Below are 26,358 nucleotides of genomic sequence, written 5' to 3' on the forward strand. Positions count from 1 at the left end.
TTCTTTTCTTTATTGAACCAGGTATAGTCTCATTGAGATTCAGAATCTCTTTTGCTACGGTGTCCTGTCCAATACAGCGGCATAACTCCACATATCATGCACATGATGAACAAACATGGAAATAGTTGCGCTATGCAAATCAAATCAACAAATAATCACCATCAGTGTTCAGCAAGAGGACATGAGCATCCAGTCTCTGCATGCAGGGAGCACATTAGATAACACATGCTGCTGACAGATTGCTGGCTCAAGTTTGGATGATTTAACTTCCAGTCATCTTGGTTTCGTCATTTGCAGGAAAGATTTTAACAACTCTCCAATTCCTTCCAAAACAAAACTCCTTTGAAAGAGAGGGAGATGCTCTCGTTCTGATAAATATGCAACCCAGTAAGTTAGTTTAGGTAAAGATTTTGCGAATCCCGAATAAAAGTGGAAGCTGGCACAGTCGGGACGTTAGCTGTAAGCTACCTGAGGCTAAGAACAAGCGAGGAACAAGGGCGTCGCGTGGCACAAAGCAAAGTTTCATCACCAGAATGACTACTTCCAATAATGTGCTAACAACTTTATTTATCATGGAAAAAACATGATGACACTGCGAAGTTTTCCCCAGAAATTCAACACATACAAAATAATTGATTTCTCAGCCCCTGTAGTAGATTAAAACATCATTTCAAAATAATTCAAGAGTTTAGACCTGCGGCTTTCACACAGGCCTGAGTTTATTATTATAAACCTTCAATATATATTAAAAAAAAAAAAAACAGCAAACTACACACAAGGAAAGGCAATAAAATAAACAAACTAATGTGTGAGTAATACAGATTTCTCAGTGAAAACAGTTCACAAGAGGTTGGCAATAATGTAGCGCTTCCCTAAAGATGCACTTGCTTCAATCTAAAATGTAAAAAAAAAAGGTAAGTGCAAGAGAAGCAATATTTTTAATTAAATATATATTAGGTGTCAATACAATCGCAGCATGCGATTACTGTAACAATTTGTTGAGTCCCCTTACTCATTCAATCAAAAATGTAAAAATAATGTCAGTGCAAGAAAAGCACTTTCACTTTCACTTTGACATCTTTGCCCGGGCTGGAGTGCGTTGGGTCTGGTCGTTGTAAATATTGGTTTCAGTAATGAGGCGCACCCAGAGTTCTTCTGTAAAAATGTGACGAAATACCTACACCTGCGGGTATATTCACATTCAAATTTTCATATTTCGTACTCACATATTCTTCCTCTCTTCCTTTCTCAATGAGGACAAAGCGTTTAGAAAATGACTGAATGAATGGCAAAGTCAAAAATTCAATTTTATAAATACATTTTGCTTGAAAATTGTGGTCAAAATCAGAGTTATATAGGCTTCCAAAGAAATATAACCTAGAAAGACATTATTCCTGTTGTTGATATCGAATAGGCTGTCAAACACTGTCACTCTGTTCATTCAGTGTCAGGAACTGAAGATAGATATCCATTCCACTCTCCTCATATCACAATGATTCATGAGTCAGTACAGCCAGTACAGTGATTGATTTTAGATCAATACTGGCAAGATATACATGGGCGTGCACACACACACACACACACACACACACACACACACACACACACACACACACATAAACGCACACACACACATACAAAGCAATATATGTTCCGCCCCAACAAACGTTTCCAATTTGAGGATGGCCGGACCTTCACGGAGGGTGTAATGGTTTACTTGCCCGAATTCTTTAGGAATTTTGGTGTAAACGGTTGTCTGTGTATGAGCCTTGTGATTGAGTGTCAACCAGTTGAGATAGTAGTCTGCCTTTTTGCCTTAAAGTGGAAATCAACCCAAACATATTTTTTTCAACAATATGTTCCCAGCAGGCCCACTAGTTACAAAACATTCTGATTAATATTGCATTCGTGGAATATGAGTTAAGCAGCAAAATTCATCCCTTTTTAACCACCTCAGGGGGCGGCCATTTTGTCACTTCTGTCGACTGAAAATGACATCACAACTGCTCAGGGCTCAGGTAATGACCAACCTGTGCTTCAGAAAACAGGTCGCTGTGATTGGTCGTTACCTGAGCCCTGCGCAGTTGTGATGTAATTTTCAGTCGTCAGAAGTGACAAAATGGCCGCCCCTAGAGATGGCTAAAAACGAGTGGATTAACTCTTTTTCAACAAATGTATTATTTATTTATTTATTTATTTATCAGAGTGCCTTGTTTCAACTAGTGGGTTTGCATAGAACATATTCTTTAAAAAAATATGTTTGGGTTGACTTCCATTTTAAGTCAGCTGTGATAGGCTCTAGCTCCCTATGACCCTTAACACGATAAATGGTGTAGAAAACTGATGGGTGAACGTACAGTACATTGCTGAAGGCTTTGTATCACTGCTTTATTGAATACGTTCTTGTTTATCAACTGCTTTCAATCGCTCAAAATCAAATATTTAATATGGTAATGCATGTCTCCAACCAAACTTGTGGTTCCCTCTTCACATTACACATCAAGTTCATTGTCCAAAATCCCCTTAAACAAATAAACATTCTCCATTTACGCTCCCCAGTTGTCAAAGTATATCGTAACAAGATACCGATCCCAATGTTTCTCCCAATGCTGCATCACCATGTGAAATAATGAGCCATTTATTTCCCCTGGCATGGCTGCTTACATTATGTTGCACATAATCATGCGAATGAGGCAAACACTTTCCTTTGACTTGACTCATTCACTGCCAGATATTTTCAGACCCTCTTTTACCCTAACCTTTGAAAACATTTGAAAAAAATATGAATAAATTCCTGGGATTGAATGGCTCCAATGTGAAAAGACAAATAAATTCGTCAATGGCAGTGAATGAGTTAAAAGTATAAAAGGACTTCTGCTTAGCCAGTTGTCCCTCCCACCCAACAATGTTCTATACCGCTTATCTTTTTCAGTATTATAGAGGGCTGGAGACTATCCCAGCCAATTTAGAGCCAGAAGCAGTTTACACTCTGGCGTGATCACCAGTCAATCACAGGGTTTGCACAAAAACAGATTGCACTTATTTCACAGCAGTATTTATACTGTGCTCAAAGTCCAGTATTAAAGCGAACTCTAGTGCAATTACTTTGGTCGAGTGCGAACACTATAATCAAAACTCTGTTCTGCACCCAGCAAACAAGAAAACGCTGGTACTTAGGGTTGCAAGAGGTCCCAAGAGGTTTTGCTACACATCGTCATGTTGACTAGTCTTAACTTAGAAAGGCCGATGTGTGATTGAGTGATTTTGCTTTGCTATTCTATTGTTCATTTTATGCTCTAGTGTGCACTGTGAAGAGTGGGCAAAAATTGGAAAGTTTCTTGTTTGGTAACATAGGAAGGAGCGATCTTTTCCTTTAATTTACCCCTTTTACCTCTTTATATACGTTTAGCTGGTCTGTAAAGACTTGTCTTTTATTTATATTTGGGTTTTGTGGCCAAGTTTTTCAGTTTAAAAGGTAAGTCAACACAAACATATTTTTTTTCAAGAATGTGTTCTATGCAAGCCCACTAGTTGAAACAAGGCATTCTGAAAAATTAATAAATAATAAATTTGTTGAAAAAGAGTTAATCCACTCATTTTTAGCCATCTCCGGGGGCGGCCATTTTGTCACTTCTGTCGACTGAAAATGACCTCACAACTCAAAGTCAAAAGAAATGCTACTGTGAACTTGGCTCTTTTGTGACTTTTGGGAGTTTGTGAGTCATCTAAGACACGGGTTCCTTAGGCCGATCGTAAAAAATCTTATTAATCTCCAGTATATAACAGTGACCACAGCAAGCACAGGCAATTAGTGACACTGGAGCAGTGGGTGACTTATTCAAGAAGTAGCTCATCTGTGAATGCTTGGGGGACATAAAGAGCCAAGGTTGGATAAGCTTCGGTGTATGGCTTTGTCATTTTTCGACCTGACCTTCTTTAACCTAAACAGTTTCCCATGAATCCTCAGATTGTCGACCTATGGGACTGGCGCTTTAACACCAGTGAGGGAAATGCACCACCAAGCAATTGGTGGCAACATTTCCATGACATTTGAAATCCCCCATCTGTTCATGTTTAATTAGGTTGGGGCTCGGATGTACAGAGGCATAAATGGACCTGCCAAGCAATTTGCACCACTCCGCCAGTCTTCTCAGGAGGCTACACAGTACATTACCGTAAAGGAGTTTGCTGTGTGGATGAGAAGACATGTTGAGGAACTAATGTGTGACATGAAAGTTATTTAGTGACTTGTGTGTGAGCATAATGGGCGAAAATAGCTCATCTGTAAGGTCATTATAGTTAACAAAAGAAAACTAAATAACGAAAATTTAAATTGAAAAAAAAGCATTGTCCTAAACGAGACAAAATAAAAACGCGATTTTTTTAAAAAGCAATAACTAACTGAAACTGCATTTTACATTGACAAATGAATTAACACATTGACGCATAACAAAAAATATTTTTTATAGAATGCCATCATGATTTATGTTTTTCCATGCAGGTCAGAGGTCAGTGAACGCAGACGTGCAAGTGGACGGACATGATGTCCATGCAAAGTAAGTATATGTCATGGTTTTACAGAAATGAACTCATCTGTGAAATAATTTAGCACAGTACTTGCAAACTGAGCACTAGTATTTCACTAAATCACTAACACATGTGTAACACTTTCAGAACGTGTTATTTTGAAATCTAGGTAATACATCAGCACTACACATAATAGTTTGTCCAAGTCATGCTGCAGTATGAATTCCACTGTATGTGTATTAGTCGCCATGGTGTCAGTGTCAATAACATTTTTGTTGTACACAAGACAACCATCCAGACTCAGTTGTAGAAGCTCTATAATATGTCAACCTAAGTTACTCACTGTTGGATCAAAATTTCCTATATGAAATGGAAAGTGAGAGCTCTAGCTCTCTTTTCTTATTTGTTTACTCTCTGGGAGTAACACTTCTTAGGCTAATTGCTCTCTCCTGTGTGATTTAGCAAATTTGTATTTCCATCTTTAGTGTTAAACATTATATGCTTACATGCTGTTCTATCTCTCTTTCTCATGTTTGGGTGCATATTGTGTACTGTGTGGGGTACGTGCGTTTCAATACTTGGGTACCACTTAATGTGAGGTTCAACCAAGCTTTGATACTGAAATAACGCATTTGCTCAAATTAACTTTGAGTATGTATTGTAAGGGCAGCCGGGGGCCAAGTGGTTCCTGGTTCAAGACCGTCCCCAAACACACAGCTGCAGCGTCTTTGAGCAAGACACCGATACCCCCAAATTTACCGAAATGAACTGTAACACCTGATGGAAAATTTACCACTGAAATACATCACTAAGTGTGATGTTACCAGTTTAGCCTAAATGCATGACTCAGCACCACAACGCAAGTTTCAAGTCAAGGTATTTTTATTTTTGTCTACTTTTAGCTTGAGTGAAGAACACATGCAAAAAAAAGCAGTTGATCGAAGCCTGCGAATAGACCCTATCCATAGCTATAAATTTCACATGGAATGAATGAAATTCAATTTAAATCTTTTTTTTTTTTTTTTTTGTTGAAGTCGCATCACATTTTAGTTGATGTTGTAGTTGTTTGTCAAACTTGCTTTAGTTACACCAGGTGTGTGCTTGTAAGTCACCTTCACCATCTGCTTTGGGAAAGAATCAAGCAGTGGGCTGTGTGTAGCTGCTTCACAAGTAGTCGCCCAGTGTTGTTGACCATCTGGTCTGAGAAGCTTGCCAGCGAGGTGAGAGCTACGGTTTTGATATATATTTCATGCCGCATCAATTGTCTTTCTTTTGACCGACAACCTTTTTCACCACGGATTGTTTTTTCTGAGGTGAGGGGAAGCTGGTCCAAAATGTGAAGCTAATCTTTCAAGTAAAAACGAAAGTAAAAATGACATTGTTGGAGGGAAGTGCCATGCGAGAAGGGCAGAAAACAGACCAAACAGTTACACAGTTTTGCACTCTTCTAAGATTTTTGCTAGAGGTGGGACAATATATCAGTGTTGCCGTTTATTGCATATAGAGTGGAATTATCACTGCGCTGGTTTCTCTCACTGTACATTATTTATACACCAGAATCGAATAGCTGCCAGATGCGCTCATCGTCTGATGCACAAGTATGTGCAAAGTTATTGTAGTAAACACAAACAGATGAAAAAACAAAAAACTGTTGCAAATCATTCTTATGGATGAAATGAAATAAAAATGTGTAAAAAAAAAAAAGCAGTGTTTTTTTAAAAAAACAATAACTGTAAGTGACATTTTATGTTTACAAAACCAATGAAAACAAACTATAACAATAGCGAAAACGCCCTTTTTTGCATATTGCATTTGAGGGTAACTAGCTTCAATTAAGTGTAGTGACGTTTCTAATTTTTGACCCCAAGAAAAAAAATATATATATACAGTATCATTTTGAGCTTTTCTTTTTTTTTTTTTAAATAATAAACGTTTGTTATGCAAAAAGTTCCATTGTTTGGTCAAGTGTGTCATTCATGTGGATTTTTCGTCATTCTAATCAATTCATTGATAAATCGGTTGCCTGATTGCGTTTCCATATGATTGAACCTGCGTATTCAGCCTGCTGTTTTAGTCCACGTTTTATGTCTGTATTGTTTTTTTTCTTAAGGAAATAGTAAATGTCATTATGGACCTCACTGTGTTTTCCTGCCTTGCACAGTCTGCTCAGTGCAGCCTGGTGCCACGAGAGTGTCTAATCATGGCTGTCTGATACAACTGGCCTCAGTGGAATTAATCTTCTCGCTAAAGAGATTCCTGCCAGATTGGGCCACTTGCAGTAATATGACAACATAAAATGTTTTACTTGTACACTCACACATTATGGGTGCAATCTGGAGCTCGGAATAGCAAAATGGTTATATAATTTACATGTCCTGAATTCTAACTGAAAAGTGACTCTGGGGCCTGTTCATCACGATACAAAGTAGAGGAAAGTAGTTAAGTGTGAAAAAATATTGAGGATTTTGCATTTATAATACTCTTTCTGACTGGTTTAGTCATACAGCCGTGTAATTCAATATGGCCCTAAATGAATGGCTTGTAATATACAATCGCCTGCCTCTGGCATTTATACCTGAGTTCTAATGAGACAGCTGTCCGAGACACATTTCTCCAGACATTTCTCATATTGATCTTCATCATAAGAGCAAGAAATGAAAAATGCCTTTCATTTTGTTGGTGTGATTAACACTAAAAATTAACTCGTCTGTCAGCAAAGGTCCCTAATTACTATCCTTCAAGTCTTTACTATCTATGGCCCACATGATATTTGAAAATAAACTTCAAATTGAATTGTCCTTTTGGGCAGAAAATTGCATAAAAGATTTCAGACTTTGGGTAAAAAGAGGTTAATGAAACTGCTTGAACAGAAAAGGCGGGTGGTGGTATGCAAGGTGATGAGCAAAGATTTTATAGATATGTTTTTTTTTTCTGCAGTGAATGAGGCGGACAGTGTGGTGAAAGTGGCTGAATGGCAGCAGACCTACTATGCTTCAGACTCTGGCATCCAATCAGCAGCCACTACAGTGCGGGATGATGATAGCAGTACTGGCTGTAGTGGCAGTAAGAAGTACACAGGCAGTACAACTAGTACTACTACTGCCCCTGTAATAACCAGCACTGGAACAGGAGCAGCTGGTGAACAAGAAAGCCCCACAGGTGAGACCTATTGTCTATCAGTTTACTATCTATTAGGGATGTAACGGTTCACTCAAGCCCCGATTCAATTCGATTTTCAGTTCACGATTCGATTTTTAAAAAATTGCTACCATGCTTGTCTCTGTGCACTAGTGTGGTTCTGCAGCCATCCACAAGTGCAATACGCAATGGTGTTTGGCACAAAAGCATAATTTGATCTACACATTCAAAATGTTCTATGCATCTGAAATGAAAAAACGTTTCAAGACATCATTTTCTAGATGAATTTAATCAACTCGATTTTCGATTAATCGGGGCGAATCGATTTTGAATCGATTTTCGATAAATCTTTACATCCCTACTATCTATCCATCCCTCACCAGTGTGCTGGTAGCCCTTTGCCATTCCACCTGGCAGTTTTACCTGAACGAAAGGTGCACCAAAGTAAATTTGATGCTGTACTTGAACCATTTGGAGCATCGGCATAGTTTTGGTCTATTTTTGAAGATAACACTTTGATTTTTTCTCCTCAACTGTCAGAATCGTTTTAAGTGCTACTGGCACTGAATTATGGAAGTTTGAATACATAAAAGAAGGCCGACCCACGGACGACCCACGGCCTTCTATGTATTCAAACTGTTCAATTCAATTTGTTAAAAATCGAATCTCTAATTACCTTATATAGGGCGTGCCTCCCCTACAGGAGGCTGCCTTGATTGGCTTAGCGAACGCAGTTCCTCCACATCATGAATACAGCATGTGTAACAAATACATTACACTTACTTTGTCACTTGAGGGGATACTAGAAGTTGTTTGTGATGACATTTTGCTTGTACCTCTGCGGAAGAAACTGTTGATAAGATTGCATGGAAAACATAAAGGTAGGACAAGGCTCCATAGTTAACAGCTTAAATCACATCTCTACCCTTCATTGATGTCGTGAAGCCGATGAAGTTCAAACAGTTACTGTAGCTCCAGTAGCGTTTCATATTTTGTAAAAAGAAGCTGCCCATTGCTTATCTCCATCCTCTTGGGATGATTTTATTAAACGTTTTTTCCCCCCGTATAATTTATCATTGTTACTGCAAGTTTGTGATCCCTTTGGACTTAGAAAAAAAAAAAAAAGAGAAAAAAAACAACACTTATTCATTAAAAAACAGCCCCAGACTTGCTTAAAGCTAACAATATTTATGTGAAACTGACTGAATGTGATGGCACAATGTGCCCAGGGTGAGACAAACTGCAAATAGAAAAAGCAGTTGTTGTCTGCTTGTTTATTGTGTAGGCTGAAATGCCGTTTGCATCACTACTTTTGGAATGATTGGAGCTTCACACCTGAACAAGCATGCACAGAAAGCAATTGATCCTCATACCTTATAGCTGCTGTGTTCATTTGCAGGTCTGTTGGTCCTGCTTTATGCCGAAGTTTCGATTCGTCATAAACTTAAGTGACTCCCCTGAGTTCCGTATTGATGTGCTTCACAGTCACAGACACACACACACCCACGCACGCGCACAGCATGAGAGCGGATCAAGTGTGATGAGATGAGTAAATTGAATAGTTCTCAAAGCAAGATGCCCAAAGTCTGCATCACACATTTCTCTCACTGTTTCTAAAGGTTAGTCTACCTTGAAAGTAAATACATGCTTGTCTGCTTTTCAAACTTTTTGCTAGTTGTTTTCTACACGTTAGCTTCTAGGCCTTGTCCAATTTCTGTTGGTGCACAGACAGAAGGATACAATAATAGATTCTGTTGAGTCATATGGATCCACGAAAACAAAGATAGAAGCAAAACACACTTGTGGAATTAATCCTTGGTTTCCTACCTGTGTGACTTTAAGGGTGTTTTAATGTTGAGTTTCCACTTTATTTCAAATTTACTAATGATTATAGGTCAGTTATAGCACCTATCTATCTAGCTAGCTAGCTTTTTATTTTGATGCTCAAATAAATAAAAAAAATGTTTGTGATATAGTCTTCATTGTTCATGTAAACATTTTAATTACCAGTTTAGAACTCACGCCCATCCTGGGCTCTTCTTTAAAGGAAAAATATCGTTGCATCCTGAGGAAAAAAAGTCAAGTGCATTTCACCTGCATCAACCCAGTCCGACTAGTCGGAAAAACTATGTTGATTGTGGTTCATCACTGTTTAAAATGTTCAAATGGTCTCCCGTGTTTGACAACTGACGTGAAATGTTGAGTATTAATGTATGATTATTTCTAGCTATTTGGAGTTTATTACTGGGACAGCAGGGGTAACTTTATCTAGCTTACATCGAGGCTGTGTTTAATAGCTGCCTGGCTTTACTCAATGATATTTTGAAAACAATATATGGTGGTGAATTTCACAGGAATAACATGAAAAATGGGCATTTATTTGACCCATCACAACCACTTTTTTTTATAGCGAAACATATTTATTTCTACTTTATAAATGAATTCCTTGAATGAATGTCTCCTCATCATCCTCTTCGTTTTGTTCCCGTTTTATTTTAAAAGCTCCACGGATGGCGGCTATTAAATGAAATCCCCTTGCCCCGCTACTTTCATCACAATGTCCATGGTGTTTGCCATGTAGTTTATACTGTATCTTGATTACAGTATTTCAAAGTCCGCATGGTATTGGAGTATTGATATTTCAGTATTGATCCGCCCAACACTATGACATACGTATGATGGAAGGGCAAAGTCTGGGTTTTCCTGCTTAAGCTGCTGCCCCTGCGCCACGACTACATACAGGTGGAGGAAAATATATCGATCGGTTGATTAATCACACTCTTGCATTGACTCAAAAACTGCTCCCCGCTGTCAAGTTCTTGATTCGAGCGGTTAAAAATATTGCATCTATAATTCATTTTGTGGTTTGAAGCAATCCAACAAGTCCTGGTTGTCGGGAGACTGCTCCTCATTTGTTTGGATGTATGTCATTATTATTACGGTATGTGTCATTGTTAGTCTCATAAAAAACTATTATGTAAAAGCCTTTTCCAATTTAGGGCATTTCTCTCCGAGATGGATAGTGTGACTTCATCGTCTCTCTCTGTCTCAATTTCCCTTCGCAGATTTAGATGCTCAGTACTCATTAACCCGGGCCCAGCGCGTCAGGGCAGCCATGTTTCCGGAGACATTGGTGGAGGGAGAGGCAGCCATTCCTGTCCAAGCAGATCCCACACAACAGAGCAATGTGCAAAGACTAGCCGAGCCCTCGCAGTTACTAAAGACAGCCATAGTTCACCTGATAAATTACCAGGATGATGCCGAGCTGGCCACAAGAGCAGTGCCGGAGCTCACCAAGCTTCTTGCAGATGATGATCCGGTACTTTATGTTACATTCTATTTACTGAGGATTTCTTTACTCGTGTACGGGTTACATATCGTCGCTGTCCTGTGAAAAACACTTATCTCCAATTTTGGAAACTTTTTTTTTTATTTTTCACTTTAATGCGATGTCTGTAATGCGGGAACATGACTCGTGTAAAAATAAGAAAATGAAAAAAGAAATGGAGATAAGTGTTTTTCATATGACAGCGACGATATACAGTGTTCAATTTAAATCATTTCAACTTTATTTTGGAACACATGGCTTTATTGAAACTATGCTGCACATTATATATTCAACTATAAATTCATGACATGCATTGGTCTGGCAATATTGTTGATAATAAAAACAGCTTGTATTAAAGCAGCATTGGGTAAGAAATCGACCTTAATAACATTTTTTCACTCAACTCTTTTGATGAAACATTGACTTACAAGTACAGTAGTTGAATGGGACTTCATGACCCTGAGTGGGTCTGTATCGTTTTTACTGGCACAAAGCAACTTTGAGGAGGATGGGATCAACCCTGGCACACAAAACAATACAAATGTCCTGAATTGCTTTACGGCATACTCCCTTCCTCCTTTCGCTATAAGGATGGCTCAGGATTTCACGACACTACGTGCCGGCACGCATGGGAAATGTGGTTGACTTTTGTCGAAACACTACCGCTGTTGGCCACATGGCGCCGCCATAATCAACAAAAACTGACATGACACAGTTGCTGCTTTAAATATGTGCTCGAGAATTATATTTTTGATACAATGTCCTCTGTTAGAAAAAAAACAACACATTTGGATATATTTGAACACGTTTGTGTCCTCATTAAGCCTTTGACCTGAAAATAAAGAATCACTTTTCACTGTTTGACAAAAATGATCCTGATGTGAACGATCACGCTCTGTGTACTAGGTAGTGGTGAACAAGGCAGCCATGATTGTCAACCAGCTCACTCGCAAGGAGGCCAGTCGCCGGGTGCTGGTACAGTCTCCGACCATGGTTGGAGCTGTGGTACGTGCCATGACAATGGCAGTTGACATGGAGACAGCTCGTTGCACTGCAAGCATCCTCCACAGCTTATCGCACCAGAGTGAGGGACTGCAGGCCATATTTAAGTCCGGGGGGATACCGGCCCTTGTCCGTATGCTCAGGTAGAAAGTAATAACAGACATGATATTGATTGTTTGTTTTTATACACACATTTGTGGATATTTTTCTTCTGTATTTAGAATTTTTATTACATCCAAATCATTTGCAGTTCAGGTAGTGTCAAATCGCTCCAAATTTCATTTAAAGCTCGTTACTTACGGAATGCTATATTTTCAAAAAGGCCCAATATCGGCAGCTATATGTTTTATTAATACCGTTAGGGAAATTACAGCGGCAATATTCAAATGTATATACAAATAACAATAACCTGAAAACAAAATAACATTAAGAAGGAATAAATTTAACACATAACTTAATATGCAGACATAGGGGACTCGAGTTGCTATTTTTAAGACTTGTGACTTGCTTGCTAATTCAAATTTACTCAAGGTTCAGCCCCATTGCATATTATTATTTCTATAAATTAATAGGATATCTCCTAATTGTGATTCCTGAGGTAAGGCGAAAATTGCATTTGAATTTTTTCTTTTATCATTTTTTTAAATTGTTTTGAAATGTTTGTTTAGAACGGTTCAATAGTCCTTTTATAGGACGAACATGCTACTTAATAAATATGTTGTGGCCTTTCCACCCATAATAAGCTTTCAAAGTTAATCTCCTACACCACAGTTTAACTGATGAGGAATAATCGGTGGTAATAGTTGATTCAGGGCTTAATTTATACGCACAAAAAAATGAAATGGCACAACATTGTGTTACAAAAAAGTGGCAGTCAAGGAGCAATTTCCATTAGCATTTTACCTTTTCTTACTGTCCAACATTTTTCTCCTCCTCCCTGGGTTTGGGCTTTTTTTTTTCTGAAGTCATCTTCTGAAACATTACATAATGCACAATCTCCTTTCATGTATTGTGCATCTGTGTCAATTGTGTTTGGTGTTGAGTGATCATCAGATACAAAAGACAGTAACAGCTTTCGGAATAAAAGCTTAAATTACAAATGTGTTTTTTATCATCATATATGGTACACATAGCATCTTTAAGCAGGTGTTTTTTTCCCTCTGTGTTTCATTAACTAAGTCTGCTGATACACTTGTATCACTTGTTGGTACATTCATTTGAAATTCTGTCTTTCGTCACATTTATAGCAGACAGGAACATACCGCGTACTGATTTTCCGTTAGAATTGTCTTTTATGAACAAAATTCAAAATGCTAACCGGCCATCAAAATAGAATGACAAACCAGTTTAATTGTCTTTTTTTTAATACATTGACTGACCTCAAACTACCTGATGCCACATCTCTATGTTGGTATCATTTCCCCACTGTCACTATAAAGCTATAACGATGCCCTCAAAGCTATTGCGTAAGCCACTGGTTGCAGATGGACAAAAAAAGGACATTCATAAAATGATGAGATTAAAGAAACAGTCGTAAAATCCAAAATAAAATCTTTAATAACATTCCAATTGCCATTCTCTGTCACTTTTTTTTTCACAGTTCACCTGTGGAGACGGTTTTATTTTACGCTATAACCACCCTTCACAACCTTCTGTTGCACCAAGAGGGAGCCAAAATGGCCGTGCGTCTTGCTGATGGCCTTCAGAGGATGGTGCCCTTACTGAAAAAGAGCAACCCCAAGTTCCTTGCAATTACCACAGACTGCCTACAGCTCCTGTCTTACGGCAACCAAGAGAGCAAGGTGAATGATTTTAGGTGTGTTGTTCAACTTGAGGCAGCAATTTCTTTTCTGCAATCACTAATTACTTACCTTGTGACTCTTGGTTTTCATAGCTAATCATACTCGCCAATGGGGGCCCAGAGGGTCTGGTGTTCATCATGAGGAATTACAACTATGAGAAGCTGCTATGGACCACCAGTCGGGTACTCAAAGTACTCTCTGTGTGTCCCAGCAACAAGCCCGCCATAGTGGAAGCTGGTACAAATAAAGAACTTAACAGTAATAATGACAGTTGATGAAGACAGCGTTTTGACAATCTTTTTTTACAACTCTCTGCAGGAGGTATGCAAGCTTTGGGTCAGCATCTCACAGGGTCCAGTCAGCGTCTGATTCAGAACTGTTTATGGACGCTTCGCAACTTGTCAGATGCTGCGACCAAGCAAGTATGTATGGCTCAACTTCTTTGCTTTCAATGACTACCACTACCACGGAAACAAAATTGTGTTAATGCTCCTCTCACTGCCTTCTCCGTGAATACCAAAATTGAGCTCATTGAACCAACACAAATATAAAGTGGAAGTCAACGCAAACATTTTTTTCAAGAATATGTTCTATGCAAGCCCACTGGTTGAAACAGGGCATTCTGATAAATATTGCGTTTGTGGAATAAGTGTTAATCCACTCGTTTTTAGCCACCTCTGGGGGCGGCCATTTTGTCTTCTGTCAACTGAAAATGACATCACAACTGCTCACAAGGACCAATCACGGCTCAGATTGAGAAAACAGGTCAGCCGTGATTGGTCCTTGTGAGCAGTTGTGATGTCATTTTCAGTCCACAAACGCAAAATGAATCAGAATGCCGTGAGTGGGCCTGCTGAGAACATATTCATGAAAAAAATATGTTTGGGTTGACTTCCGCTTTAAGAAAATAAGCCATCAATTCTGAGAGGTGCAACACAGCCCCAAACACGCTAGGCTAGACTTGCGCTGGCTCCAAAAAGAAGTTACGCCCCTTTTTACGTCGAGCGCACGGGCGCCACTGTACTAAAATAGGGCTCTTTGTTTTGTGCAGACTGCGCTGCAGCTGAGCTTGCTGTAATGATGTGTTTTGTTGAGCTTCTCTCCCTCACGACTGTTTTCTCTCTCTAGGAAGGTCTAGATGGTCTGCTGCAGATATTAGTCACCCAGCTGGGTTCGGATGATGTCAATATGCTGACCTGCGCAACAGGCATCTTGTCCAACCTCACTTGTAACAACTCACGCAACAAGGTAGCCATATAAGTGAAGATACTTTGTCCCGAAAATGAGGGGCATTTGGTCATTACTGTTTTTAATTAGAAATACAAAACCTCAATCTAAAAGGAAGACGCCATATCCAATCTTTTGAGATGTGATACATCTTGTTTTGATTGCTAAAATTACATATTTATACACCACTTCTTTGTATGTCTCTGTGAGAGTACTTTTTGTTCTGATCCATTTGAAGTCACTCAAAGTGACAATAAATATAAATGAATTACCACACAGCTCTATGCCTACACATTGCTATAAGTTTGAGCTGTGAAAATATCCCTAAAAAGCTTCCGGTTGCTGGAATATATCTCCCCACGTTGTCGCCGGGCTTTGCATGCCATGACGAGAAGCGCTAACCACTAGCTAGGTCGCAAGTAAACTGGGGCTCCTCTCGGCCAATGGACTGGCAGCGGGCTTATCTGTGGCGTCGCCTCATCGCTTGATATTACGTCGGTGTGTGGGTCCACCTAACAGAGACACAATAGAGTCAGCTGTTTATTAGCTACAAGACATTTGAGAACAGACAGTACTTTCTGCTATACCCACAATGATTTTTGTTCCAACATACTACAGTAGCCTAACACAAGATACATAACACTTGGGAAATTCAATAATGGGATGAAGCTGCTCTAAAAACTGTGGCATCCAGGAGATGCATTTTGGGGGTATAAGCATAACTAGCTACAGTAGATAACTACACACTGCGGTGGTGGAAAAGGGCCACGTAATTATAACTTGCAATTGCGCCAGATAGCCGCTGATGCATGCAAAGGCACTCAGGTGCTAATGTAGTGAGGGGGGAGTCATGGCCCACAGAAGTGTGTCACTCGGCAACAATTTAGCCACGCCCCCAAAGATAGTTAAAACTGAAAGGGTGAAAAAAAGTTGCACAATATATCTTTATAATTAAGTACTATATTGTTCTCAGATTTTGCGCATGTTTTCAGCACTTATCTTCTAACATGTTGAATGTATTTAGAAACATATCTCTGAATTCGCTTTACAAGGATCTTTAATTGTCGTCTATATCTTCAGACACATTAAGCTCAAAACTCCCAAGGAAGTCATTTTATAAAAGCAATTCCTCATATTGATGTGTTGCTGTTGTGCTCTCTTAAATGTCAGACATTTTAATTTTTTAATTTTCGGAAAAAATTTGCTTCACTTCAGACTCTAGTCACTCAGTTTGGCGGGGTGGAGGCACTGATCCATGCCGTACTGCGTGCCGGTGAAAAAGAAGACGTTGCAGAGCCGGCAGTTTGCGCCTTGCGTCACCTCACGTCGCGCCACCACGATGCTGAGCTGGCCCAGAATGCTGTGCGGCTGCACTATGGCGTCCCTGCTGTGGTCAAGCTGCTGGGACAACCACACTACTGGCCTGTTATAAAGGTGAGAAAAGGACCACTGCACTGTTGTAGATAGAAAAGGAAAAAAAAAGGAAATTAGGTACCGTGTTGCTGTCAAATGTAAAAGTAAAGTGATAGTCTGCAAGGTGACAGTTGCACTGAGGCGTATCCTTTCAGACATAATGACATGCATACAAATAGCTATTAAGCTTGAGAAGTAGCCAGAGGAAAACATCATAACACACATTTCCCGAGATGCTTTGACAACACTTGCTGGCATGCCTGGAGGGATGTGTACTCTGATGTATCAGGGATTCATGTTTTCATTTTCAGAGGAGGAGGATCGAAGGGTGCTGAGAGAGCTTCATGACAGAATCAGGATTTTAGTTCATTTAACCTGATGAAAACAATGAAAGCGTTCCTGGAGGTTCATTAAAGTCCCTGTGAAGTGAAAATAAATATGTCTTGTGAATTTGACACACCGTGGAAAGAGTGTTGTTTAACAACCGTGCCAAATTTGAATAATTAAAAAAATTGTCAAGTATATAAAATGAGGTCTTAAAACACTGATTAAATCATTAATAAATCATTCTAAAATATGACCAACAATGATTGGATACAGCCAACATATAAACAAGTCTTTCCTGTAGGCCAGGCCTAAATATTATGATGAATTGAAATGAATATTAAATCTTTATCTCACTTTTGAATTGTAAAAATTGTAGCCTTCAATCACAGCAGAACATTCTAGTAAACAAGTAATGTAATGATAATTCATGGATATTTACGGTATTCTGTTATTCTGAGAAATCACAACAATGAATATCATTGACTATCAATAACAACATAATAGTAATATAATGAACGTAAGTTAAGCAAATTTGTTTATGGCAGAAGTGTGTATGAAACTGGTAGCTCTTCGCATTAATCAGTGCCCAAAATGTAGCTCTCAGCTTCAAAAAGGTTGTCGACCGCAAAAGTGGAAAGCGACACGAGTGATGCTTCTCGTTACCAAGATTTCAGTATATCAACGTTGAGTATATTAAATGTTGATTAATGTTCTTATCAATTACAGTAAAAGTCATTCACTTGTTAGATCATAATCCTTCAGAAGGATTTTAAGAACTTTGTCCAGCTCAGCATACAGGAACATTTTCTCAAATTCACACTTTTTAATTGATGATACACATTAAAATTAAAATTCTTTGGTTCTAAATATTAGTTGGCTAACTTAAGATGTCAGATGATTGTAACAAATTTCAAAAGCAGGACGAAGTTCAAATTACAGAATTTCAGTAACCACTTTTCTTCAAAAAGCTGGTCCCATCTTAGGGTCATATTTCTTTCAATCAAAACTCCAAACTCCAAAAGCTCATATTTTTAACACTTGGTGCATATACGAAGCAGTTTCAGTGGCGAATTAACTAATGATTAACCCAAACTGTAAGTAGGACTGCCAATACTGTCTCTTAAATATATCTTTCTCTTTCTGGAAGCTTCTTCTACGTCATTGTTCTGGCCCGTACCTCTTTTCGAAGAAAACACATTCTCATTGCTGCTGGCTTGCATGTGTGTGTATCACTGATCTTCAAAAGTGCAATCTGTGTGCATCACACTCTTATGTATACAAGAGTTGAGTGCATGGATTTGAGCGCTGTTCTAATAAATGAGTGTCGCTGCCATATGGCATCTCCAGATGTAAAACTACCTTTACAACTGACCTACATAGATTCTGGAACATCTTGTTGTGACAAGTCTTTGATGTCTCTCTGCCCATCTGTCTTCTCTTCAGGCAAAACATGAGATACTGTATACTTGATGTGGTTAGTTCCAAAGGTCTACATATTTCCAGAGTTGAAATGGACATTTGAGATCTTGCCTTTGAGATTGTCCCCTCAGCTGACAACAGCAGAATGCAAATAGAATCACAACATTTATTAGTCGAATTCAAGTTTCACATTCAGAACTATTTGTACAGGGACCAAGTCTACTCTATGAACTATCGACTATGGATTCTACATTACAAAAACAAACGGGAAAAAAATTGTGAAATCGTGAAATCCAAACACTTTTATTCCAGTCAGTTTTAAAGAGGATGTTCTATGAGCCTCCACTAGTCTAAACACGGCATTCTGATCAATATTGCATTTGTGGAATATGAGTTAAGCAACAGGTCCGCTGATAGTGTAGTGGTACACACGCCTGAGTTGTGTGCGGGCAGCGTGGGATCGATTCCCGCTCAGTGACAGTGTCTACGTGTGCCCTGCGACTGGCTGGCGACCAGTTCGGGGTGTAGTCTGCCTTCGCCCATTGACGGCTGGGATAGGCTCCAGCAACTCCCCGCGACCCTATATAGGATAAGCGGTTTGGAAGATGATGATGAGTTAAGCAACAAAAGCCATTTTTAGCCATTCCATTTTGTCACTGCTGTCCACTGAAAATGACATCCCAGTTGCTCAGGAGTCAGGAAACAACCAATTACGGCTCACCTGTTATCTGAGCCCTGAGCAACTGTGATGTCATTTTCAGTTGACAGCAGTGACAAAATGGCCGCCCGCTGAGGTGGCTAAATACGGGTGGATTTTTGTGTGCTTAATTCATATTCCACAAACACAATTTTAATCTGAATGCCATGTTTCGACTAGGGGGCTGCATGGATCTTTTTCTTGTAAACAACATTTTTTGGGTTGACTCCTACTACTTGGTATATTGGTGTATTTCTGATTTGATTTGATTTATTCATGCAGGCTACTGTTGGCCTCATCCGGAACCTCGCGCTGTGCCCAGTTAATCAAGCGCCTCTGAGGGATGCGGGGACTATCCCACGATTGGTAAACCTTCTGTTAAAGGCTCACCAAGACACACAGAGGCATGCCTCCTCTTCCCAGCAGACATATCAGGTGTGAAGATCACACACACACATAATCACATACACACTACAACCTATTGCATATTATGTTGGATTACATTCTCCTTTTTTGAATATTTTAATAGGATGGTGTCCGTATGGAGGAGATTGTAGAGGGCTGCACAGGAGCACTTCACATTCTGGCCCGAGATCCTATTAACAGAGGAGAGATTGCCAGCATGCAGACCATACCACTATTTGTGCAGGTACCATCTCATTCAGGTGTAAGAACACAATAAAATTCATAAACTACAGATAGGAGCAACAAACTCAATTTTTATTTCCCTCACAGCCGATCATGCCTGTGCCGCATGCGAGGGCGATAATACTTTCTTCTTGATTACTGGACTATAATCAGGATTAAATTTAATATCATTACAAGCAGTAAGCAGTGGAATTTCTTAAGATTGCACTGGATGTGAAGGAATATCATCAGCAAAGCATTGCTATGCGGCAAGAATGAGCAGACAGTAACTGTGTGTCAAAAAGTTAAATCCAAATTTCATATTGGTTTCACATGAGAACAGGACCAAATACTTTTATCGCACCACACTAAAGATTTCTCCATCTTTACTTTACTATTTGTAAATGGAAATGAAAAAAAAAAAACATCCAATGTAACATAACATGCAAAAACCTTGCTCCTCTAAAGACTTATGTTTGTCCAAAAAAGGAGAAGCAATTGAAACATTCTAAAGTGGCAAACTTGTGTGTTGTGTGTCCAGCTGTTGTACTCGTATGTGGAGAACGTGAAACGAGTAGCTGCAGGAGTTTTGTGTGAGTTGGCGCTGGACAAACAGTCTGCGGAACTCATTGATGCGGAAGGCGCATCAGCACCACTCATGGAATTACTGCACTCCAACAATGAGGGAATCGGTATGTCCTTCTTTTTTTTTGTTTTTTACACACACAAAACACGCCCTCAAACTCACAACTGTTAGACCGTTGGATTCAGGCTAACTTTCACAACATGTCCCAATTTATTGTGCTTCACTCATTTATCCTAATGTTTGAAAAAAAAATGAAAAAAATATAAATAAATTCCTGGGATTGAATGGCTGGACTGTGAAAAGACAGGTAAATTCGTCGATGGCACTGAATGAGTTAAACTCGCTGACTGAATGACAGCAAGTGATATCGTCACATGATCAGCAACCATGCTCAAAATAGACATTTTAGGCATAGGCTATTTACTGTATGTGTGTAGAGCTTTAGTAATATTGCCTGTCACCTTCAATCCTCCCAGATGCTTAGTTGTGTTATTTTGGGAAATACTGTAAAAATGAAAATACATTTGACACCAGATAAGTGGGATAGAGTGGGAAGATGGAAAAAAAATATTTCTCACTTAATTACAGACACATGCAGCAAATGCTGCAAGAGCTGCCATGCATCACGATTGCATAATGAACAGAGGCACCATAGCTTGAAATGCCAAATCAAGTTAATCGTCTGCCTTGTATGCAATTCGTGGATGATTAACTCAGCCTCGGCCCAATGCTGTTTTTGTTAGTTCCTGATTAGTTTGCATCCTTGTTTTGAATTGTTGCTTGCCGTTTGATAAAAATGTAGGTGACAGTTTCTATGGTTATTATTAATTTGTGGTATGTTTTTGGTAATAACAGGGAAATATGAGTCATACATCATTTATGTTGCCCTGCAATTGACAGGCGACCAGTGTAGGGTTTGCCCCACCTCTCGCCCAAGGTCAGTTGGGATAGGTTTGACTTCCCCGACCATGAGGAAAAGTTTCTATAGAAAACAAATGAAGACCATTTCTGTTTCTAAAAGTATAAAATATAGTGAAAACACTATCTGCCTGAATGATTTATAACTGTATGCAAGGTTAGAATCAGAGTTACTTTAGTTACCTGACCGTCAAATTGTGTGGCCTACAGGAAGTAAGGTTAGGGTTTAAAAGAAGGGTTTTAATGTAGTAATAGGGTTTCAAAGTCGGGTTAAGATTTCACTAATAGTTCAATAGTATTTTACCAACCTGTCATGTCACGGTAGTGTTGTAATAGAGCAATACAACAACTATGTGAACTGATGTGACGCAGTGCAGCAACCAATTAGCCACCTCCATATATTGGCTGTGCAGTTTTCTGTGGTAAGTAGTGATTGAAAACTCAGTGGCTTAATCTGCAGCTCCCCAGAGCTTGTTTCTGTGAGCAAGACATGGTTCCGTTAATTACTTTTGATAAGCTGGTTGGCGCCATGCAAAGCAACGTCCAGAATGTGTATGGGAATTACTGAATGAGGCAATTGCTTTATGTCTAGATAAGGTAGAAAAACACTAAACCAACTCCCCTATCACCAATTATTATTATTTTGTTGTGACATAGTAGTGTGTTCGTGCAAGACTATGTTCCCAGCAGGCCCACTGGTTGAAACACGGCATTCTGATTAATATTGTGTTTGTGGAATATGAGTTAAGCAGCAAAATCCACCCCTTTTTAGCCATCTCAAGGGGCGGCCATTTTGTCATTTCTCTCAGCTGAAAATGACATCGCAACTGCTCAGGCCTCAGATAACGACCAATCACGGCTGACCTGTTTTCTGATGCTGAGCCGTGATTGGTCGTTAGCTGAGCCCTGAGCAGTTGCGATCTCATTTTCAGTCAACAGAAGTGATAAAATGGCCGCCCCCGGAGATGGCTAAAAACGGGTGGATTAACTCTTATTCCACAAACGCAATATTTATCAGAATGCCTTGTTTCAAAAAAAATATGTTTGGGTTGACTTTCCGTTTAACTTTTTCTTAAACATACTACTAACCCTACTGTTTGTGTACCGGTACAATAAATGTTTTCAAATGTTCCTTGACTTCAGGATTCACCCATGCAGAACTGCCTAGAAAGGCTCTCTTATATACATCTGTCTCAGCTTTTAAAGATATTGTATATAGTAATTTAATGTGAAAATGTTACACCCAGCTGATGACACGCTCATGATGCACTAAATTCAGCAGAATTCATACTATAACTGCAAATTAATTCACTTGATTTTGACCTGCATGCATGAATCACTCAATAGTGACATTGTTGCTGTTCTTTTAATGAGAAAATGTGCTGCTATTCATCATTGACACTATTTTTTCCCAAGCATTTACTACCTAATCAAACCATTCCATTAGTTGTTCATATAGTTTTCAAGAGACTATCAATTTATATCTGCAGCAAATGAGGCTGTTTGTCGAGTTCCAGAAAATGTAGTGATACAATTGTGAAGATTCTTGCAATCTTCCAGTTCTTAGGGGAGCCGTCTTCAGTGAGGTCAACTTGACTTTCCATTTGAGCTAATCCAAACTTTGATATCCCTCCACAGCCACCTACGCTGCAGCAGTGCTATTTCGAATTTCAGAGGACAAAAGCTCAGACTACAGGAAAAGAGTGTCAGTGGAGCTCACACACTCGCTCTTCAAACATGACCCTGCTGCCTGGGAAATGGTGAGTATTCTATCATATTTGTGTCATGAAAGCATTATATTAAAATGTTACATTAAAATACATTTGAAAAGCATTTATACAAGTCTTTAAAAGGACAGAATTGAATTGCCTTGGACTTTTGTCGCAGTGAAGCGCCTTTTGAAAATATCCTAAATCATTGTGTCATAGCAAGCTTTGTCTTAATATGATTTACTTTACTTTTACATTTACTGTAAGGTTCCAAAGAAGTGTGGATTTACCTACAAATGTCAGCAAATAGCTTAGTAAAATGTTTGCATTTTTCGATCAAATCAAAAATATATAGGACAGGGATATGCAACTGCGGCCCGCAACCACACTCTGAGTGGTCCCTTGATTAATTTTCAATACAAATAGTTGTATTACTTTTTTTGGGGGGCGGGGGGGTACTTCAGAAAACGCTGATAAACATTTAATATACATTTTTTAAATTTCTTTTTTACAAAAAACATGGATTAAATGGGGAAAATTCTGGGGAAAAATGGAAAAAAAATTGTTCTTGCACTTAATGTTGGCTTGCTGTTCAGCAGTTTTGTGCTGTCCTTAAATGCTTATTTTTATGCAGCCCTTTGCACCGTAAAAGAAATAATAGACACCGTGTGTGGTTATTTTGTTGTTTGCGTCAAACCCATTGTTGTTGGGTTAGGATAGTGGATACATGCATTGAGAAATGTACTATGAAAAACGAGAGCTCATATTTTCCCCTATGCACATATTTTGTCCATGTATAAAATACAATTTTTGTCATACAGCTGGTTAGGAATTGTGCAGTCCCATGTCGCCCCCGAGTAGCACTGATGCAAAATTGTGGCCATCCCTGATGTAGTATATGATCTATAACTATACACATTATGTTTAATTATACACAAAAGTACCATGCAGCAATAGTTGTATCAACTAAAACTTGCAATAACATATCGTTTTGTTTCTCTGAAGGCCCACACAGTTCCTTTGGAGTCCACATACTTGGCTGATGGTGAGTCTGACGATTTGCAACTTTGATTGTCTTCCTGTAGCAGGGGGTGGAGTTTGGGGAGTCCATGAAGAACAACTTCTGGACGACTTTGAGGGCGGCGTGTCCGGCGAACAAAGCAGTGCACCGTCAATAATAAGAATAACAATAAATCAGTTTTATGTCTGGCTTTTCTGGACACATTTTAAGTGTGCGGCTGGGATAGGCTCCAGCAATTCCCCGCGACCCTGTATAGGATAAGCGGTTTGGAAGATGACATGACATGACATTTTAAGTGTGAATGACACTTCAGGTAAGGTGGGTGAAGTCTCTTGCCCAAGGACACACCGAAACATGACTCGGACAGAGCAGGATCCGAACAGCCGACCCTTCGGTTACTGGACGACACGCGCTACCTCCTAAGCTATGGCTGCCCCACCAACACTGTGAAACTCAACTTCCACAGCATCCCGGACAGTGCATTGGAGTTCACCTAACCAATCAATATGTGTTTTGTGGACTTGGAGAAGTTGTTCGATCATGTCTCTTGATGAGTCCTGTGGGAGGTGCTTTGGGAGTTTTGGGTATCACACCCCCTCATGGTGACTACTTGGTCCCTGTAAAATTGGTGAGTTTGATCCACATTGCCAGCAGTTAACTCTGATTCATTTTCAGTAAATGTTGGACTCCATCAAGGCTGCCCTTTGACACCAATTCTGTTCATAATCTATATGTAAAGAATTCCTAGTGGCATCTGAGACGTTGAGGAGATCTGCTCTGATCCGTTTGCCTCAATTTCACATCTTTGCTTTTTGCAAAGCATGTGGTTCTGTGGGCTTCGTCAAGCTGTGGTCTTCCACTCTTGCTGAAGTGGTTCATAGAGTCTGAAGCAATTTGGCTCCAAATCTGAGGCCATTGTCCTTGCCCAAGTGGATGAATTCAAGTATCTAGGAAAAAAAGGAGCAGAAAATTGACAGGCAGCTTGGTGCAGTGTCTGCGGTGACGCAGACTCTCCATAGGTCTGTCGTGTTGAAGAAGGAACTGAACTGTAAGGAGAAGCTCTCGATTTACATTCCCCCCCTCGAATATGGTCACAAGCTGGGATTCTTGACCAAAAGAACAAAGTAAGTGATAAGCAGCAGAAATAACGTTCCCGCTGGGTGTGCAGGCTTTTCTTTAGCCATTGGGTAAGAAGCTTCTGGGAGAGCCTCTGAGTAAAGCCACTGCTGTTCTAAATTGAAAAGAGCTAGATGAAGTGTCTCAGGCATCTTTTTAAGGGCCCTCCAGGACGCCACCTTTGTGATATGTTTTTGGCACGTACCACTGAGAGGAGGCCCTGATGGACAACCTAAGACGTGTCGGATAGACTACGTCGTTAGAAGAGCTGGACGAAGTGACTGGGGAGAAGGTCTGCACTTCTCTCCTTAATCTGCTGCGCCCACGGCCCGACCCTGATTAAGTGTTAACAAAATGGAAGGATGGATGGACACATTCCATACTTCCATATATAGTTTTGGGTGTGTTCATTACAGTAGAGCCTTTTAATTTGTTTTCTTTTTAAGTTTCTGCCCCCCAGAGGAACTTCCTGTTTTTTTTTCCTCCAGAGGGAAAAAACTTAGGCTTCTTTTTGGTGCAGCATCCATTCCTTTAAGTGGATGACACACTGAAATGTATTAGGGCATAGCATCTTATAAAGAAGACCATTTTTTCGAGGACAAAAAAAAACATATGTCTTTCTCTCTGTTTCCTTTTTAGATTTAGATGGCCCATACCCTCCCTATGGATATGCTGACCTGCCTCTGGACACTCTGCCATTAGACCCTGACCTTCATGAGTCCTACATACCTGACATGACCTATGATGCAAGACAGACCTACCCCGAACCACTCTAACCGGTAAATACATACTCCAGCCCTGACCTTCTAATTATGGCTCTGTGTTATTGCCATGGTGAATTGGAAGATTACCAGTTAGTCACAGGACTGACACATAGACAAACTCCATACATTCCATTTAAGATTTTCAGTTGAACTAAGGCAAAATAAACATTCAGATTCCACAATGCGATGCAGGATTCAAAATAAGGTAAGTCATTTCAAACTACGGTAAAAAGAAAAACAATATATATACATATATATACATATATAGGTGTATATATGTATATATATATATATGTATATATATGTATGTGTATGTATAATATGTATATATAATATGTATATATATATTTATACGTATATACATATATATGTATATATATATGTATATATATGTATATATATATATGTATATATATGTATATATGTATATATATGTATATATATATATGTATATATATATATATACTCTATATATATATACATATATATATACATATATATGTATATACATATATATACACTGTATATATATATTCTATATATACAGTATTTTGTTTTGATGATCTCAAACATTAAAGTGGAGGGAAATACGCAAAAGAATTTCAGAAGAGGGAAAATGCTTTTTTATGGTACTGTCCACATAACAAACTGCAACTTCTGTTTTCATTTTGGCACAGCATGTTGCTTTTTATCGAGATCAGTTATGATCAACACATGACAGAAATATGCGTGACTTG

At 39.1% G+C, this 26,358-nt stretch overlaps 1 protein-coding gene across 1 annotated transcript in view; it reads left to right on the forward strand.

The window, feature by feature from the left end:
- LOC147134758 (junction plakoglobin a-like) overlaps window positions 1–26,358 on the forward strand; it is a 58,801-nt gene that overhangs the window by 30,732 nt on the left and 1,711 nt on the right. Inside the window, exons 2-16 of the mRNA XM_086055848.1 lie at window positions 4,502–4,556; window positions 7,465–7,686; window positions 10,731–10,984; window positions 11,900–12,138; window positions 13,596–13,797; window positions 13,890–14,034; window positions 14,116–14,219; window positions 14,926–15,045; window positions 16,240–16,458; window positions 19,163–19,315; window positions 19,410–19,529; window positions 20,049–20,199; window positions 22,650–22,771; window positions 23,726–23,765; window positions 25,497–25,636. Coding sequence (XP_085911974.1) covers window positions 4,541–4,556; window positions 7,465–7,686; window positions 10,731–10,984; window positions 11,900–12,138; window positions 13,596–13,797; window positions 13,890–14,034; window positions 14,116–14,219; window positions 14,926–15,045; window positions 16,240–16,458; window positions 19,163–19,315; window positions 19,410–19,529; window positions 20,049–20,199; window positions 22,650–22,771; window positions 23,726–23,765; window positions 25,497–25,633 — 2,244 coding nt within the window. The 5' untranslated portion in view covers window positions 4,502–4,540 and the 3' untranslated portion in view covers window positions 25,634–25,636. The remainder of the gene's footprint in view (window positions 1–4,501; window positions 4,557–7,464; window positions 7,687–10,730; window positions 10,985–11,899; window positions 12,139–13,595; window positions 13,798–13,889; window positions 14,035–14,115; window positions 14,220–14,925; window positions 15,046–16,239; window positions 16,459–19,162; window positions 19,316–19,409; window positions 19,530–20,048; window positions 20,200–22,649; window positions 22,772–23,725; window positions 23,766–25,496; window positions 25,637–26,358) is intronic.

Source organism: Filicampus tigris, chromosome 16 (genome assembly GCF_054856515.1).
Source record: "Filicampus tigris isolate MCC_2025a chromosome 16, RoL_Ftig_1.0, whole genome shotgun sequence".
NCBI classification, from domain to species: Eukaryota; Metazoa; Chordata; class Actinopteri; order Syngnathiformes; family Syngnathidae; genus Filicampus; species Filicampus tigris.